Genomic DNA, 18,804 nt, shown 5'->3' on the forward strand with positions numbered 1-18,804 from the left:
AACATTTACAAAGAGGTAACATGAACCTTCAGCAGCTTGATGAACAGAAGTCTCCACAGAGTAAAATTACTGGTGTATTCCCATACATACTGTCCTTCCTAAAACAAACCAACATACAGATATATTCCGATTAGATCTAAGGGAGAAATTCTTCCCTGTGAGGGGGGTGAGGCCCTGGCACAGGCTGCCCAGAGCAGCTGTGGCTGCCCCCTCCCTGGCAGGGTTCAAGGCCAGGTTGGACGGGGCTTTGGGCAGCCTGGGCTAGTGGACGGTGTCCCTGCCCGGGGCAGGGGCTGGGACTGGATGGGCTTTAAGGTCCCTCCCAAGCCAAACCCTTCTGTGATATATGCACACATCCCACTGCGCACTGGGGCTACGGATTGGTAACTCAGACTATCTGTACATAAAGCTCTTCAGTGTTAACACTCAATTTGAAACCGAGTCAATCCTGTTAAACACAAGTGTGAGCTGAGTTTGCCAGGTTGTCTCTCAAGAGTTGTCAGCATCTGTAACAGCAGGTAATGTATTTGCAAAGGAAATTGAGCCTTATTCCATTTAGCCTTGTTTAAGGAGATGTAAATTAATATTTTCTTCCCTTTCAGCTAATTGACTGACCAGACTTTTCTTAGAGTTTTTCTAAAAGTCACCGCATTACCTGGCGTAGGAACTTGTTGGCAACTAAAGTATCAGGAGAAACATCTGCCTGATGACACGATGGGCACGTATGTTCCTCAGAGTCCAGCAATGCTGTTCTAACACCTGGGTATAATCAGAATCATCACAACAGGTTTTAGCTAAACTAAGGAAATTTTGGGGGTTCTATTCAGTTCTAAAAGCCTGTAGATGGTTAATGGGTGATTATGGTGCTGAATTGAGAGCACGAAGTTGAGAACTGAGAGCATGCAATGTTCAGCAGTGTAAAAAATTTCGAGGATGCAGGAAATAGCTGCCCAGCTTTGATATTTCACTACTGTAACATTTGAAGATGTAGAGTAGGCCGTGTCTTGATGTTTTGACTAGTCTGTTCTCCACTGTCCAGCAGAGTGAGAAGTCACCAACCTCAAGGTTAATGAATAAGACACATCTCCAAAACCCATGAGTAGGTTCAAGTTCTGATAGTTTTAACCAGCTCTCCCCTGGAGAAGAATGTGGATTAAATGCCTAACGAGCCATTTGCTGCAGACCACAGCAAGTCACCAGCGCTGGCTCTAGAGTTTTGTATGAGAGAAAGGACTGTGCACAAACTAAATGCATTTGATAGCGAATACTGCAATCAGCTGCATCATTATGCACTCTTCTCGTGCTCATCCTTCCGCATGTAAAGAGGGTTTAACTAGATGATGCATAGAAAGGGAAAAACGCCTTCTGCCTTAGTTTTTTCCTGACTACAAGAAGAGTCCTTTCCTATTTGGGGTATACTTAAGTAGTAAACAGAGCTGGTAAGAAAGGAATGTTACAATCTTTCTGCTTCCAGAAGATCAGGTGTGATGTTTTGAATTGACAAACATGGGAGTAACACTTACACTCATCACAGAAACTGATTCCACAGCAGGGAATAATAACTGCATCCACCATGATTTCTTTACAAATGAAACATAACAGCTCTTCTGGAACATGATTGTCTAAGGAGGAGGAGAGGGAGGAAGAGGACGGCTCCTCAGGTAGAAAGGGATGCTTCTCCTTCTTTCCTCTGGCATACGCTTCCCTGGAGGGGGGTGGGGAAGGAAAAAGAAAAAAAGTTACAGATGGGTAAAGGAGAACTTTCCCAAGCTTTTCATTTTATCCAGTGAAGACAGTAGGTGGCATTCTCACTCCAAATTAGCCTTCAAAAATGCAGGCATTTAGTTTAAAATACTTTTCTATAGCCAGAGCGCTAGAAAAGGGAGGGGAGAACATTTTTCCTTCTGCAGAACTCTTCCCTTCATTGGATCAACTAAGAAATTAGCTCAGACTAGAGAAATCATTTTCTGACAGCTAGAGACCGGGTGAAATGAATCCCACGTCTCCTTTTACCAGAGGGTGAATGTGAATCGCAGGCTCAGGATAAAGTCAGTCTCCGCCTAATCATGTTTTATAAATGGCGGAAATCTATGTTACAGCTTCTGCAAAAGGAGATGCATGACAGAAAAACAGAGGTGCTCCCAAGTGCATTTTAAAACAGCCACGCTTGTCAGCACACACCAGTGTTTTCTTAGCTTACAGCAACAGGAAAACATCCCTCTGCTTCACACATGGGATTGGGCAAACGGCAGAGGGGGAGGGGATCTCAGTCCAACAGCTGTTTGTTAAATTCTGCAAGAAGCCTTACAAAGACAAAACAGGAGCAGAAGGAGCTTTCAAAAAGAATGATGCCACCGTAAACACGACGGAGATGTTTTGCAGAAATAGGGGTTCTTAGCATACCAAAAGCTTACCCAGCGTTCAGGGGCGTGAACAGCAGGACTGCCCCATTTTAATATTAGAAATCATCACAGATTTTAAGGTGAAGATACAACGACAGTGCTTCTTCCCCCATAATTACAGATGCTGGCCAGCTTGGTGGCGTTGCCACTCAGACATGGACACTTGGTTTCCCTCCTTCACTTTTTGGTCAGACCAGCTAATTCCATACTCACGCATTAATAATTGGGATGGCATATCTTCCAGTCGGTGTCAGCATCGCACCCTTCATATTGGGATCTTCCACCTCCACCATGAAACTCCTGGGAATTCCCGTGCTCTTTCGAAGTCTGCGAACAGACTGAAAATTACTGTCCTGTTAAGAAAAGAAATGCAGACATATCTCAAGACCCACACTTAAAATGGCATTTCAACCACTATTTTAAGCAGCAAAAGCTTTAATCCTCTCCTTTTAGCTAGCCCAAGGGCTGCTCGACTGAAATACTCTTTTTCCCAAATGAATACAGCCAGCATGCTCCAAAGGCCCGAGCAGTGTTCTGAGCTCAGTTGATATTCTTTGGCTTAACTTCAGGGTCCTGAAGGGTGAAATATCCCTCAGCTCACCGTCCCCTCAGAGGAGAGGCACAAACCCCCTCCTCCTCCAAAGGGCAGTTCAGAGGGAGAGCTGAATGCAGGGCTCTGGATCGGCCACTGGGGAAACTGATATTCCCCATCTACACACGAAGGTTGAATTCGGAGCTGATGCCCGTGCGTTCAGTGAGTAACCTTAAATGGCATGAATACTCAACCAGAGACTTGTGTAATTATAACACGCAAATATTCAATAGTTGGGGCCAAGAGAAATGTCATTTTTTCCTACAAAATACTAAAAAATGCAAACTGTCATTAAAAAGAGTTATGACAAAAAAAACCTTGCAGTAACATTGAAGTATATAAAAATATGCATTAAAGTTCACCGAGAAAGATCTATGGACATATGTAATGTCTGTGACCTCAAAGAAAGAAAATTTCCCATTGAAATCTCCAGCTTTCCCTGGAATTTTGAAGGGCTTTGCACCACTGCCATACAACCTCTGTATTTCAGCCCAAGAGAAACAATTCCTCATAGGGGGTCCATGTAATTGCTGTGTAACTGCCAAGGTAAAACTATTAAAAACCAAGTGTCACCAGAAGCCCCCCACAATCTTACCCCATTTGTTGGACAGTTCTTTATATAGTGGCCAGGTTTTCCGCAGCGAAAGCAAACATAGGATGGTGGAGGTGTAGCCAGGGGTTTCTTCACGTAACTAAAAGGGTTTGGGGAGAAAAAGAAAATGGTATGCATGCATCTCTCTTGTTCCAACAACCATCTCTGCAATGTCTCCACAGTCTTCACAGAACAGACAGGACTTTGCCAACACTTACTTGACTGGATCGTACTGACAGCAAGACTGGGTCATCATGGCTTGTATTTTATCTTCTTCGGAAGCGTTGGCTTCAGCCAGACTGCCGGTCTGTTTAACGGGTAATTATGGGACACGCACATTAGAAGCCCATTTAACTCCCCAGACAAAGACTCACCCAACCCCGTAAAAGGCAGCCCGGCAGGAGCTGGGGTTGCACAAAAGCAACTGCTTGTGTGAGCCAGAGCTGTCCCAGAGATGTTCTGGGGAGCCCTTACGCCATCACACGGTGTCTCTGGGCCTGTGAACCTGCTTGGAAGGAGCATTTTTGGGCACTCAAATCCTGAGGCTCTGTTTGTACCTTACAGAAAGACTTGTGTAACCAGCCCAAATGTCTTCCAAGTGGACTGAAGCTATGTGTAGAAAGAATTACATTATCTACTAGTTTTAAACGGATTCTTGAGTTCCAGAGTATTGGAAGGAGAAAATCTCCACTGTACATTCAATTGAGACAGATGTGTGCAAGTATCAGTGTTTATATTTTGCAGCGTTAAAAAGACATACAACTTATGAGTTGGGGAAGTTGCTTTTGCTTGCTGAAATTCAGCTTCAGACACAGAAGCATTGAGAGGAATCAAGATTTTTATAACTCCTCAGCAAGACAAAAGATTCTTTGCAGTAGAAATTTGTCCATCATGCGCTGTAGGCAGCCCAAACAGCATGTCCCCTGCACTTGGCCAGTTTCTCACATTGTAGAGTCAAACTTCACATGAGTTTACAGAACCAAGGACGTGTTTAGGGACAGCACTAACAGAGACCAGTTTCTTCTGGTGACTACTTTCCAAAGTAACCGTTGGGGTTTTTTCCCCAAATGTACACAATTTAATTCTGCAGTGGGAGAGGGAAGAAGAGAGTGGGAAGAGATCTCTCTCTCTTGGAAAGGAACGCCAGCCTTTATTTTCAGAAGAAAGAACTAGCTCCTCTGCATTAGGCCCCGCCTCCTCTATTCTTTAAGACGAGTAATTGAATTGGCTCGCACTTCGCCTTTTCACAAAGTGCAGCCACTAGTGCTTTCCCAGACAAAGTCACACATTGTTGAGAAGAAAACACAAGCAGTTCCATAGCAAACCCTGGCATTACAACAGCTTCAGAATGTCACCTCTGCTAACACACTGCACTCACACATTGGTATATTCCCGCAAACAATGAGGCACATTTACACAATTTACACAGTCTGCGTTCAAACAAATTAGGTTGTGTTGTCCGCTCTCCACAGACTACAAGTTATGAAACTGTGCAGCTTTCCGAGAGTGGATCTATAACTGCAGTGACTAGAAACCAACAGTAGCCACGCAATTGCCCGTGCTACAGAAACGTTTCTATTTTGGCTGGTGCAAGCCCCCCCTGAAATGTCCATGACTTGCAGCCAGTTAAATTCTTCTGCGAAAATTATGTCAGTCTCCAACACAAAATTAACAAGAGGTCTGAGAAACAGTAAACAGCTCCTGAAGTGCTGCTGCTTTGTGTCTTGAAGGTGAGCTATAGCGCAACATTACGTTGAGGGACTCCCCTGCTATCTTCCCAAACTGGGAACTACTCTTTACGGGACACTATGGAAATATATACACATCTTAAAGTTAAAACCAATACTGTAAATGATTAAAAAGTAAGTTTTATTCCCATTATAACAGTTACCCAGTTATACATCACCGTACAAGATTTAAACATATGAAGCAAGTGGGATTTTTTGTTGGGGGTGGGTGGGTGGTGTGTTTAAGCCTTTGACAAGAATAGACACATACCTTAATGAGCTGGGCCAGAGGAATGGCTGCAGAAGAGTCCTCAATCTGTTCACAAAAAATTAAACACATATTCAAGTTGTACAATCAAAACATAGCAGAAGTTAACCTCTACTGCAGTCTGAAAGTCTGCACTATAACCTCCGTGTGTCATGGAAAGAGTCATTTCCAACGGAATGTAATTGTACTGGTTCAAAACAAAGTCCAAAGCTATGACCGCTTCAGAGGGCCTACGTGGTTCATGAGAAGCAGCTAAACTCAGTCTGCTGGGGTTTAGATATTTGCATTTGCAGACAAACTGTGAAACTAAACCATTTCATCGGGTAAAGGGGAAAGATCAAATGCACAACTTTGGAATACCACTTTGGGTACCAACAACATTTAAACTCACAGCAATCTGATAGAGACCTTCATGTACTCAGAGGGGGCCAAACAACATCACTTCAGTCATACAGCTTTAGGAACAAATACTCAAGTATTTCAGGACACGGGAAGGATTCTTAGCTGCACAGAACTGTCCTCAAAACCTAGGGGATATGTTGATTTTGGGATTTCTAGGAACCACCAAGTCAAAAGTAAGAAAAAGTACCAAGTGGCACAACAACGGTTTCTCAGTGCGTTTTGACAACATCTTCCAAAACTGTTAGGCAAAGAAAGTACCTATAAACAAAAGCTAAGTGATACAATGCGAAAATGGCAAAAAATACGCTCCAAACAATTTTAATTGCAAGAAACAAAGAGCACACAACAGCCTATACAAACACACTAGCTCTAGACAGAGAGGTGTAGAACACAGCACCAATTGAATTGTGCAAACCTTGAACCTACATGACCTAGAAACTATCCTACATTATCTGTACAACACAAAGTCATCCAGGAAATATTCCAGCATATTCAGTATGAAACACAATGCCTCACTAGGCACAAATACCAATATTCACATTAGAACTGTGCAAATGATGGCATTACTCAGTGTTCACTGTGCTGTGAATCAAACACAGGGTCTCTACAACGTACACTATGTTTCACTGCAAAACAGATTAACTTCATGTTTGGGAGATTAATAGGAGGCTACATTGTTTAGAATGACGTGCAATGTGTAGGAAAAAAGTGTGAGATTGTGTTTGTACATACTGCTCTGGATGTTCCATTCGCTGGCTCGGTTCGAGTTCTAGAAGAAGAAATAAAGGGGATGAGAACTTAGAACAAAGCACTTGCACCCAGCCAAAAGCAGTGAAAGCAGATTCTGAAACCTAAACTTCAAGACATTCTGTTCTGATAGTGTGCTGCATGTGGAAATGTATTTGTACGCATAAATCAAATCCCAGATCCCATTTGTAGTTTGTCAGCAATTACTGTAAGACTTACAGCTCTAGAACACAACAGTGCCAGAGGAAGTCCTCAGACATTTTGTCTCTGCTGTGTAAGTATCAAAACGATGAAGTCTGTGCTACAGCTTTGTGCTCTTAAACAATCAACCATCACATTAGCGACTGTTGCCCTTTCCTCTAGAGCCAGTATGCAAAAAAGCCAGATTGGAGGCATAAGAATACCTGCCATACCCCACCCCGCCTCCCCCAAATGCAAGACACAGTCAAACACTGACAAACAGACTCTTCTGAGATGGGAACATGCGTATCTGTCTTTCCTATAAAAGCACGAGAAAGAAGATCGATGCAAGCCGAGTGCCTCTCTAAACTAATCTCCACAGAAAAGGCTAAGAGACTGCAACCCCTGACAGAGACTGCAGTGCTTTACGGGTACTTACATAACTGGTGTTTTGCTGGTAGTTTTAACTCCTCTAACAGGGACTCGTCTAACAATTACCGAGGAGTTCTTAGGAATGAGAGCATTGGCATCTGTGTATTCTGAAAACAACACCAATACAGAAGAAAACATGAGTCAGTTTGTAAGAATATTAAGATGTAATTACATAGCACTTGAGAGAATCCCTTCACAGACAGGAAAGCAAAATTTTATATCAAACACCAGCAGCAAAACCTTTTCCACTCTTTTCAAACAGTTTGGATGCCAGCAGCAAAATGGTCTCAGAGGTCCCTAAAGGAGAGTGTGCTCATGCATGAGGTTCTTTCCTGACCTGCCCTAAGTTGCTTTTGCTTCTGCTGGGCTACAAACCCAAGAGATCTGTGGAGAGAAACAAACCACAGCAAAGTCTCACCCGCATAAACCAGATTCGAAAGTCTGACCAGCTTGCCCTGCAACTAAGCAGGCACTTGGCTAAAGCACGAAAACTCTGCCCCGTTGCTTTCCGAGCTGTTCACTAAAAACCATTCCCCCGTGCCGCGAGTGCTGGGGACTGACAGAACACAGAAGGAGCCGCCATCTCTCTGCTCCTCGGAGCTTCATCCATCGACAGCCACACTGACAGCTGCTCAGCGCTGTACCCTCACATGGAAATGGGACTGGCAGGGCTAGAGTTTGGATCACAGAAACCGGAGGGGGTTTTGAGCTTGCTTTCACAGGCAGGGCAGAACGGGCTCCAACTAAAGGGGTCTCTCCTCTCTTAAGCTAGTCATCCAGTTTGAATAAGGCAAAGGGACGTGAATTCTTTCAATTCACTTTTTGCAGAGCAGAGAGACTCAAATCAATTACAAAGACAAGCCTTCTGAAAAGCCTTTTGAAACCAGTGTGTGCCTGAGGGTCTCCATGCTTTGCCATGGCTTACACCGTGTCCCTCTTTTGAAGAGGAGGAGCTACCTGAGACACTCGGACTGAGTAGGCCTCAAATGTGAAGATCTTTCCATGAGTAAGCTTCAAACTTAAAGACGTCTCCATGAGAAGGGTTTATATATTGTACTTACACAAGCTGGATAGGACTAAATGTTTTAAAGCGCCATCAGCAGCCATTCCCTGTCATCTGCCTCCAGTCCTAACTACTAAAAGCCCTCACCTCTGGAGGCCAAATCAGAACGATGGCCCGAAAGCCAAAGTTGCTGTGAAAGTACTACTAATGACAGAACCCGAAGCTTTTACAGAAGTCATGCCCTGAAACCAACGCCTAGAGCTCTGCTCAGATGGGGAATCTCACCATCACGCAGCCACCTGTCAAGACAGGCCTGCGCCGGGACTTTCTGATGTCGGAGGAGCTCAAACACCACTGAGGCTGACAAGCAACGGGGACGTGATGCCAGCGGCAGCTCTGGAAGCCCAAAGCAGCTGTTTCCACCTGCTGAGCGGAGTCATACGGAGTGCTCTTTCTGGTCCAGATCACAAACCACTGGACTGAGATTTCAGAGGCACAGGATAAGCAACAGTGGCCTCACAAAAAGGCAGGAGTTTGCTAGGCCTGTGCCCCGCTGAGGGTTGTGCTGGGTCTGCAGAAGATTGCAGGTGGCAGCACCTCTCTGCGAGGGAGGCTGTGTGTATGAGGACAGCAACCAGTGCGCTTATTCGCCAGTTCTGCAAGCCTGCAGAGGTCAGCTGGGACATGCACAACAGGTGTATGAGGCAAAAAGGGGAGGGGGTCCTCTTTTTGTATTTTGTGGCAATTCTTTGACCATTGGAAGAGAACCATTGACATCTGCCTTCTGAACACACTGTCCTTGCATGCAGAGATATATATAGAGAGAGATGCATGCTTGTTTTCCATCCACTGGTGAAGTGCACAGGGAGGAGACCTCCAGCCATCTAACAGCAGACTGATAGAAAAATGAATTCCCCTTACAGGTCAATCAGTACACATTTAAATGGATCAGCTGAAAACTGAAGAGTGACAATAACCTGGTGAGGTAAAGGCTTTATTTGCACAGGGCACGTATCACGGCACATATCTGTGGGGGGGACTTGAAGTATCCTCCCACTAGCTTGGTCACCGAGGCAGAGAATTTGTGGAAGAGGGTTTACAAACAGCGGAGTACACTGCCGAGGTAGTTCTGTGCCGGGACCTGGCACCTGTTGGCTTTGATACATTTGATTTTCCTTCACCTCAACTCATTGAGTTCATTTTGGTGATGAAATTGGTGTCAATGATGAAATCTGGTGAAGTCAAACAATGTCGACTTAAAAGTTAACTTTTTTGTTTTTAAATAGGAAAGGACTAAAACCGGAGCATTATTCCTGAAGTCCTTGGAAATTTCTGTTTGCTCTTTAACAGCTGCCAGCTTAGCCTAACAGCTCTCAGACAAAACTGGCATCTGCCAGCAGGAACCTGTTCCCCGCAGGCAGCAGCATCCCCTAGCAGAGCCTTGGCAGGTACCAGGAGCTGCGAAGCAGTGTCACTCTGCCTGGCCACGACTCCACATCTGCAGGCTGAGCAGTGACATCACACTCAAGAGGGCTACTTTTGACAGTTCTCCAAGCAGAGCTCCAACAGAAATGTTCAACAAAGCTGGAGCCAACACCATCGTTGATTCCTACTCCCTTCTAGCACAAAGCTTGTTTTACTGCCAGTGATGGCCAGTAAGTGGCTACAGGGGGGGCTTCGGCAAGCACTACCCATTGCACATCGAGCAGGAAGTCTTCTACGCCCAGCTCCCTGTCTCACAAACAGATCGGAACGGCTCTGTGAGGTCCCCACAAACGCCACAGCCACCGACGGTGGCCGAATCGCACGGTCCCTTCCCAACCCACCAAATTGCTGGCGCCGGTTCCGCGTACGCCGGCGGGTCAGGCCCCGGGCTGACTCACGGCACGTGGGGACAAGCCCCAGAGAGCAGCGTGTGGTCCCGCAGGCCGCGGGCGCCGCCAGCCGGGCAGTGCCCGAGGCCCCGCGCCCGCCGCCCCCACGCACCTTCTCCGGTCTCAGCGTTGGTGACCCGCAGATCACAGTTGGCCGCCTTCAGCTTCTGGCGGCCCATGATCTCGCGCTTCAGGTTGCCGACGGAGATGTGGAGGCCGCTGAAGGTGACAGTGTCGCGGCGCAGCTGGGAGAAGAACTGATAATGGACGCACGGCATGGCTGGTCCTGGCGACGCCTGCTCCTGACAGCGTCTGCCGTGCGTGGCAGGTGGTATCTGCCAGCCCCTGGCCCCGGCCCCTGCAAAGCCTCCGGCCCGGGACCCTCAGCGATGGAGCTGGGCTGCGGCGGCAGCGCCCACCCGGCTCCTCCTGGCAGCCCGGGCCAGCAGATGGGCGATGGGAGAGGCCCCGCGGCCCCGGATCAGCCTCCGCTCCCTCTCTCACGGGCAGCGCTCCCAGGCTTCCAGCAGCACAGTCTGCGACCTGCCACCACCACTGCCACGGCAACGAGTCGCCACAGACGGCCACGGCACTGCCACGCCCACCCCGCGGCATTATGACCCGGCCCATGGTGACACAAGGCCCGTGTTCTGTCACCGCCCGGGGCTGTGCCTGCCCGGTGTCCCTCCTGCCACCCCCGGGGCTGTCCCTGCCTGGAGTTCTGCCACCCCCATGGCCTGTGGTGTCCCCCCTGTCACTGTCCAGGCCTTCACCACGCAGCATCAGCTCCCTCCCGCCAGCCCCTGGGCCTGTGGGGTCCCTCCCAACAGCCCCGCGCCCGTCAGGGCCCGACCTCCTGTCCCCCCCAGGCTGTCACCACCCGCTGTCCCCTCCTGCCAGCAGCCCCCAGGGCAAGGCAGCCTGGGGCAGAGGCAGCGGGCTTTGCCCTGTGGCCTCGGCTGCCGGAGCTGCCGGGCGGGGACGGGAGGGGACGTCTCAGGGTGCCGACCCAGGCCCCACATCCCCTCTGCCGCCGCCCCGCTCCCCGCTGACGGGGCAGCCCCTTGTTTCCCGCCGGGGCCGGGGCCGGTCGGGGCCGGTCGCTCTAAAGGGGCCGCCGCGGCGCCTTTCTCCGGGTCTGTCACCGCCGATGCGAAGCCGGGGCCGGTCCAGCGGCGCGGGCCGGGCCCGGGAGCGGCGGCGGCGCTGCCCGTGGCCGTGGCGCCGGCGGCCCGGGGCGGCCGGAGCCGCGGGGCCGGTGAGTCGGGGCCGGGGGCGCGGCCGAGGAGGGCGGCGGGGCCCGGGCGGCGGCGGCCCCGCGGCGGGAGGGGCCGGGGCGGGCGGCGCGGGGCGGCCCCGCCGCGCTTCGGGCCTTTGTGGCCGGGGGGGGGGGCGGCCGCGGTGGGAGCTGGCGCGGTACCGGCACGGGCGGCAGCTCCCCCCGGGTCGCCTGAGGAGGGACCCGCCGGTGCCTCCTGACCCGCCGGGACTCTGCTTCTGCCTTGGAGTAAGGAGGAGAGCGGGAGGGAACAGCGAACCCGGCTGCCGAGGCCGGGCTGGGGGGTTCCAGGGGCCTTCGGCACGAAAGGCAGCGGCCCCGGGAGAGGTTTGCCCGCAGCGCGGCAGCGCGGCCTGGAGCGCTGAGAGAGGGGAGGCAGCGGAGTGAGGTGTGACCGCAGGGGCTGGAGGTTTATCGACAGGCTCACTTGGGGGTCCATGTCTCCCTGTGCCTCACTGCTCAGACCTAAACGGCTGAGGGGGAAAACCGGAGTTTAAAAGTTGATATGTCACCATTAGATTGTTGAGTGCTCATTAAACTCTCGCTCCAGTGGCTAGAAGCTGTCCTACAGCTTCTACTAACCTGCCACTTGACAGGATGTTTTCCTCTCTCAGCACTTATCCCCAGACACACCCCAAAGCCCTGTTTCCAGTTCCCCAACACCACTTCTGAAAGTGAGCCTTACACAGAATTGCAAAGCTTTTGACTTGACCGAAGTGAGTGTAATTGTTCTTAAGTAATTTGCTTATTCAAGTAGGCAGTGAACGCTATAAAAATGCGGGATTGACGAACAGCTTAAATGGTTTGTGATCTTTCTGTGCAGTGCTGCCTTATTCTGGTCTTCCGTGATGGCCAGAGCTCTGAAGCAGGGAGTCGTTAAGGTTTGGTACCCACATGCTTTACTGGAAACAGGGCTTAAGTTCCCCTGGTTAGACTCTGTCTTGAAAACCAACCTTTGACATCCAATCCAGTTTCTTCATTCAGTACTTTAAGGTTGGTACCAAACGAGTTTGTTCAAGAGGCTTTGGCATCTTGGGATTTTTTTGTTGGTTTGTTTATAAAAAGCAAGCCTTGCAACTTTTTTTCTTGGGGCTCTGATGAAACGTGTCTGTAATGGTGTTTTTTTTAAGTTACTTTGAGTCACTTGGTAACTAGGGATGGAGGAGTGTTTCCTCTCTGGCAGAACAATGCTGTGCTGCTGGACATGGGGCCTGTTTCTGCTGAAATTGGGGCATTTATGTTTAGTAACGATTTTGCCAGTCGTTTGACCAGCAATATTTTTGGGCCTCCTACTGGAGAATCGATTTGAGATCTGGGTTTTCCTGAAAGCTGATTTATGTATTTTTTGTGACCAGGTTGTCTGCATTCTAATTGACTGCTCAACTTTGGTCTCCCTCTTCTGGGATCACACCTGCATAGCCTTCATACTGAATTGTTGATTAATTCCCCTGCCCCTGCAGAAGCAATACTATCAAGAGAAGTTGTGGAAAACTGCTGCGGGCGGAGGAAGCAAGCAGCCGATTCAATGTGAATGATAGAGCAAGCTTCAACTTTATTGAAAGAAGTCACCCCTTATATAAGCACTCTACAATAACCATGCATACTACTCACAAATCTATTGGATACATGTAAAAGGCTACATTATAATATCCCAGCCCCTTGTGGCATTTCAGGTATGTCACAACATCTTCCCTCTTCTGGCCTGCCTCCTTTCCCAAGGTTGTTTTACCATCAAGGCCATTGTGTACCTCAGTTTCTCTCTTTGTTAACATAACAGTCCTTTGTTAGGCATAACTGTACCCTGGGTTTTTTCCTCTGTTTACCTCAGGTGGCTGTGACCAGCTCCTGCAGAGACCCATGGCCTTGCTCTCTGCAAGCCGTTCTCCAACAGAAAACCACTTATTGCTTTGCTTAGAACTGCTTCTTGCTGTCTTGGTAACAATAACTTGATGGGGTGGCTTAAGCAGCTTCTGCATGAACAGAAGTTACAAACTGCTGAGTGGAACTCAGCATGAGAACGCATGAGGACGCTGCAACAAAAGCAGATTTTCTTTCAAATGTTCTTAACTCTTTACTCTTCTCCTTGATCCTTGAGGTGGTTAAAAAAAGCTCCGATACCATGGTGGTATTCATCACTTAAAAGCCAAACTAAAGTCAAACATGAAAAGTAATTCTCAAGTGCAATTTTCTCTCACTGTGGAAAAATCTGTATAAACCCTTTTAATCTTTGTACATTTAGAATTCTATTAGCCTTTTGTTCTATTGTTTATTTCAGAAAAAAAAAACCAAAACCCACCAACCCAAAAAAACAAACCAACACCACAAACACAAAACCCACCCTAATTTGCTTTAAATTTCTCCTCAGTTTCTGTTCCAGGCTGAGGCTGGCCTCTGCCATTGCCTTCCATGAAGAGGCCTTGTGCAGGAGCCCCCAGTGCTGGAACCCCTGAAGCCCAGCAGACAAGGTGCCAGTTTATTACGTTGCTGTTGCTCAGCTTTGAAAGCAGCAGAGTTTGAACAACTCGGGTCACATCCCGATTTGCCAGGACGCGTAGAACCTCCTGTTTGGTCTGCGCTGGCAGCACTAATGACAAATAATGCATTCTGTTTGAGAGCTGGTGAAAAATACAGAAATATTTCTAAGATGCAGACAGCTGATGGATTGTGGCTGTGTGCTTCCAGCTCTGGTAGATTTATATGATGATTTAACCCTTCAGGATGCTTTGCTGTTTACTCCCAAGCTTCACTTGCCTCCTTTTAGCTGCGTCTTGGAGCAGGGGAGCTCTGTGGATTAAGGGGTTGTCTGGGGGCCAGCTTGTGGCCAGTTTCTAGTGATTTACCTAATTCTAGTGAAAATGGTGAAAGACTCGGGTAATTATGCTTAGTGTATAGATGCATTTTGTGGCCTTAAGCCACAATAAAAGCCTAGAGCTTTTACTCTCGGAAGTAATTCTTAGTCTGTAGAGCTGAGCTGTATTTTTTGACCTTTCCTTCAGGTCAGCTGTGCACAGTCCGATTACTCCAGGTAGTAGTTTATCCTGGGACACGGCCGTTGGGCCGTGGGACCACCTTAGCTTGCTGTATGTGGCCTGTGTGCTCAGCAAGCAGTAAATAAGAAGCAAGATGTTGGATTTTGCATTTATCAGGTAGCTTCAGCTGTACCGGTGTCCTGTACATCGAATTTCAGTGATTGAGTTTTATTTGCCCTTCTGTTGTTTCTCCTTTCATGAAGAAACCACTGGCCTGCCCTGTCACACACTTGCTTCCTTGGAAATACCTGTCTTAATTATTGACAATTAGCTATTTAGAGTACTTAAACTGAATCTGTTGCTTCCCAGTTCTTTTAGCCCACGGTTGGGATGTGCATCAAGACAGCTTTCTGGCTTACTTCCAGTCTGGCTGCAGCTTTTCATGGGGCAAAGAGGTTGCTGGTAATTGGTCATCAGATTTCCTTTCCCACTTTGAAAAAGTTGCTCTTCGAGGCCCTGTGTGCATTAGCTTCTTCTTCCAGAAAGCAATTTATGAAACGACTTGGGTCTAGTGATAGAAAATCCCACTGGGCAATAAGATTGCTTCAGATCCTGTATTAGTGTTGCCAGATTTATTTTTTTTAATTGCAGGGGAGCAGAGTTTTGAATAATCATGAAGGCATTTGCATAGAACTTATTTTTATCCCAGACAGCAGTGGTCTGTGTAAAACCATGAGGAGCCAGACAATTGTCACTATTAAACATCTGTGTCCACATCAATTTTGTACGGCCTGATTATTGCTGGGTGATTTCTTGGAGCTGTGGCATGATAATTTTATAGTTGGTGAGCTTTACATACGGTGACAAACAGAGCAACGATCCTGTGCTTTAAATTCTTAGGGGGGAGAGGGGCAGGGCTGGGCTGTCTCAGCTGTAGCCAAAAGAGAATCCCTAAAGTGGACGCAGTCTTAAAAAAATAATTAATAAAGCATTCCCCTGAACAGGACAGGTTGTTTTGCAGTGTTGTGTTGCCAAGCAGGTTTGCCTTTCCACAGGCTTCTCCCTTGAACTTCAAGGTCCAGCCGTATATTTCTGTGAAGTTTGGGTTGAAAAGGGTTATCCCCGGGGCTTTGGTTGTGCTGTACAGGCATGGCCCCCTGAATTTCTTTCTTGGTTTCTTACCTGTGATGAGAGATTAGAAAAGTATTTCCCTGTTCAAAGCTTTTGCTTTCTGTCTTTTCCTTTTGCTGGGGCCTGGATTCATGTTATTCAGTCTACCTTCTAATTTATGTTTCATGTAATTGTTCACTTTGCCGGTCTTGGTGTTTCTGGTTCTACTAAATAAGCTGTCTGGATAGTCAAGGCAGGGAGATTCGCAACCTTGAGAAAATAATATCAAAAAAGCCCAAACACCTAATCTGAAAAGAATGCTTAGGGCATTCTTTTACTACCAGTATAGTAAATGACTGCTGTCAGCAAAGTCTGGGCGAGAGTGTGGGCTGTACTCGTGCAGGTGTGTACGTCCAGGTTTTTCCGCTCTCTGCCGCAGCACTACCATTTCCTAGCCATTGTTCTTGTATTGGGGAGGGTTCTTAAACGATCCCAAGAGTGAGATTAAGACACAAACGAGGTCAGAAGCCGTACAACCTTGTGAACTTTATTTTGCTTACAACTGGTAATCGTGATAGGACAGAGAGAAAAAGGAAGGGTCAGGATCCCTAAGCAGGAGAATGGTAGAGATGCAGCAAGATTAATTACCACCACCACGAATCCAGCAGCGTACTGTTGGCTCAGGCCTGGTGCAAGTGATGGTGCTCCAAGCTCCAAAAGTGAAGACAAGGCTGTGAGGGAGAGAGAGAGATCCCGAGAGAGGAGTACGCAGTCCTTTTATTGTCCCCGATTTCTCCCAAAAGTCCGCCCATTTCCATGGGGCTCACTGTCTCGTGGCCCTCCGTGCGCGCACGCCCCAGCGTTGACCGTGGTTGTGCCGGCCTGCACGTCTTCTTCCCCCCGGTTTAACTGCGGGCGGAGGCTGTGGTTTTGTCTGGGACAGTTCCTCTTCTCCAGAGCGTACTCCTCCCTGTCCACGGGACACTGAGGCCAGGACGTGGTGGTGGTGCAACAGCAATGCCTGAGACGTACAGTCCAACACAGTCCCTTACGCTGACATACTGTTATTTCCGTCTGTAAAAAGTCCTGCCTAACAACGAACAAACTTTGCAAAGTGATATGAAATTTTAAAATGACAGTATTGAAGGAGAGTAAGAAAGTCTGTCAAATGGAAATAAACCATGAACCACATCTTGATTTACCAGGTTTTTGTTAAAGCAAAGGGAACAAAGTGTGAGTTTCAAAGTGCCAGCAGTTGTTCTGATAACAAATTCAACAGTTCTTTAGAATGTAACATCCATAGTGAAACCAGACAGAGTCATGGAAAGCAGCAGCAATCAGCAGCTTTCAAAATTCACATATAATTTTTCAGCAAATAAATTGAGTGCAGTCATTTGTTTTTCTTCATTCCTATAAAGAGAACTCTGTCGGGCAGACATCGTACAGCACACATCAGCTACATCACCTGAATCCCTTGAAAACCCAAGTGACTGTAAAGGTTAACAACCCTTTGGATAATGGCATGCTGCATAGGAGGAATGTTGTAAACCAAACAATGACTAAGTTTAGATTTAACTTTTTAAAAAAAATTTTAGGACCCAATTTCCAATCTCATAGCAAACAGCTCATCTGTTGCCTATGGCAGAGCAGCAGGTCTGAGGTAATTGGGGATGTGCCCTTCACCAGAACGCTGCCAGACCGATCACAGAGCAAGCGAGCTCTCCAGCCCTGCCCTGACGCTGGGATCACCCGTCTCAGCCATTCTCCAGGGTGTGACACCGCCGTTTGCAGTCGCCCAACCCTCTCCCGACTGTCCCCCTTGCTGCAGCCATCTTCTGCACGCTGACAGATTTACACCGCGGCGTAAGGCGAAGCTGTTGGTGACAGCTGTCGCCGAGCCCATCCTTCCAGCGTTTCTCCAGGGCTGCAGCGCCGGGGCCAGGCCCAGGCCCGGCCCACACGGGGTCTGCCCAGGCCCCCCCGACCCCCGGCGCTCCGCAGAGCACGAGCCGAGGGCCCGGCCTCACCGCGCTCATCTCGCCCCGGCCTGCGGAAGCCAACGCTTGTCCGCGGAGCAGGGCACCGACACCTCTGACGGTTGCCCCCCCGATGTCTCCAGTCCACGCTCTTATTAACCGGCAGGGCTGGGTCGGCCGAGGCGCTGCTGATGGCCACAAGGAGCCAGCTGACCAGCACGGATTCCTTCCTGCCTGCGCGGGAAGCACTAACAGCTCATTTAGAGCTGAATCGTTTAGAGGTGTTTTGCTCCAAGCCATGTTATCCCAGTTGTTGAGACAGGAGACAGCAGCAATCAGTCAAAAACGAGCTACAGAAGCATCACAGGAGTTAATGGGACTGGAACCAAGTTCAAGTTAGCTCTGTGCCAGCCCTGTGCCCTGTCTCTGCGCCAGCCCAGCCCGCTGCAGAGGGTTCACTAGAACAAACGGTATCAAGCAGCTCCCCCACACCTGCCCGTTCCCTGTTTCCAACGAACGCCGACCCGGCACACACGCTCCTCTGACCTCCTCACCCAGCGCAGAGCCAAGCAATGACCCAGGAGCAGCACTGCGATGTTTCCAGCAGCGCTGCCCACCTCCCCTCTGCAGGGTGTGCAATGGCCTGATTTAAGGCTGCATCGAATGGAGTCAAGGGACTTCTGGCACGGTTCTCTATCTTGCTTTTGAAAGGATAGAGGGCAGAAGGCTGAGAAGGCTTTCTAGATCTGCGTTTGGAAGAGCAAAGTGTCCCTGCAGGCAAAGTGGACACCGAGCGTCGGGCAGAAGCTTTGCTGCATGCACCCCCCTCTCTGCTTGGTGTCCTCACAGGAGCTGGGGGAGATAGAGCGGTGGAGAGGGAAAGGGGAGAGGTACGTCAGCTCCCCCAACACGGTGACAGCGTGTCTGGGGCAGGAGGGGAGTTTCCGATGAGGCCAAGTCGCTGCCGTGCCTCGGCCTGGCAGTAGAGCTGGTGTGGGTTTGGGTTATTCCTCCGCCCCTGGGGATGATACATAGCAAGGGAAATCGGCACGGTGGTGTCTCAAATGCACTCGGCAGGTGTTTGATCAGCCAAAGGCCCACAGAAAGTCAGAGAAGAGCAGTTGTCAACTTCAGGGGGGTTTGCTCAGGCCCTATTTTGTCAGAGCTTCCTCAGGGCTGTTTGTGGGTCAGCAGGGGGACTGTGTGAACTGTGGCTGATGCAAACCAGCCCCAGGCATCTCCTCGGGAGAG

General features: G+C 48.7%; 1 protein-coding gene across 1 annotated transcript; it reads right to left on the reverse strand.

Annotated features, from left to right (window-relative positions):
• Positions 1–2,093: 2,093 nt before the first annotated feature.
• LOC141963253 (E3 ubiquitin-protein ligase RBBP6-like) lies at positions 2,094–10,497 on the reverse strand. Its single transcript, XM_074912439.1, has 5 exons — positions 10,332–10,497; positions 7,350–7,449; positions 6,716–6,752; positions 5,585–5,629; positions 2,094–2,102 (listed from the first exon to the last, which is right to left on the reverse strand). Exons 1-5 carry the CDS (start codon positions 10,495–10,497, stop codon positions 2,094–2,096), a joined length of 357 nt encoding a protein of 118 aa, XP_074768540.1.
• Between the last annotated feature and the right edge of the window lie 8,307 nt (positions 10,498–18,804).

Source organism: Athene noctua, chromosome 8 (genome assembly GCF_965140245.1).
Source record: "Athene noctua chromosome 8, bAthNoc1.hap1.1, whole genome shotgun sequence".
In the NCBI taxonomy this organism is placed as follows: Eukaryota; Metazoa; Chordata; class Aves; order Strigiformes; family Strigidae; genus Athene; species Athene noctua.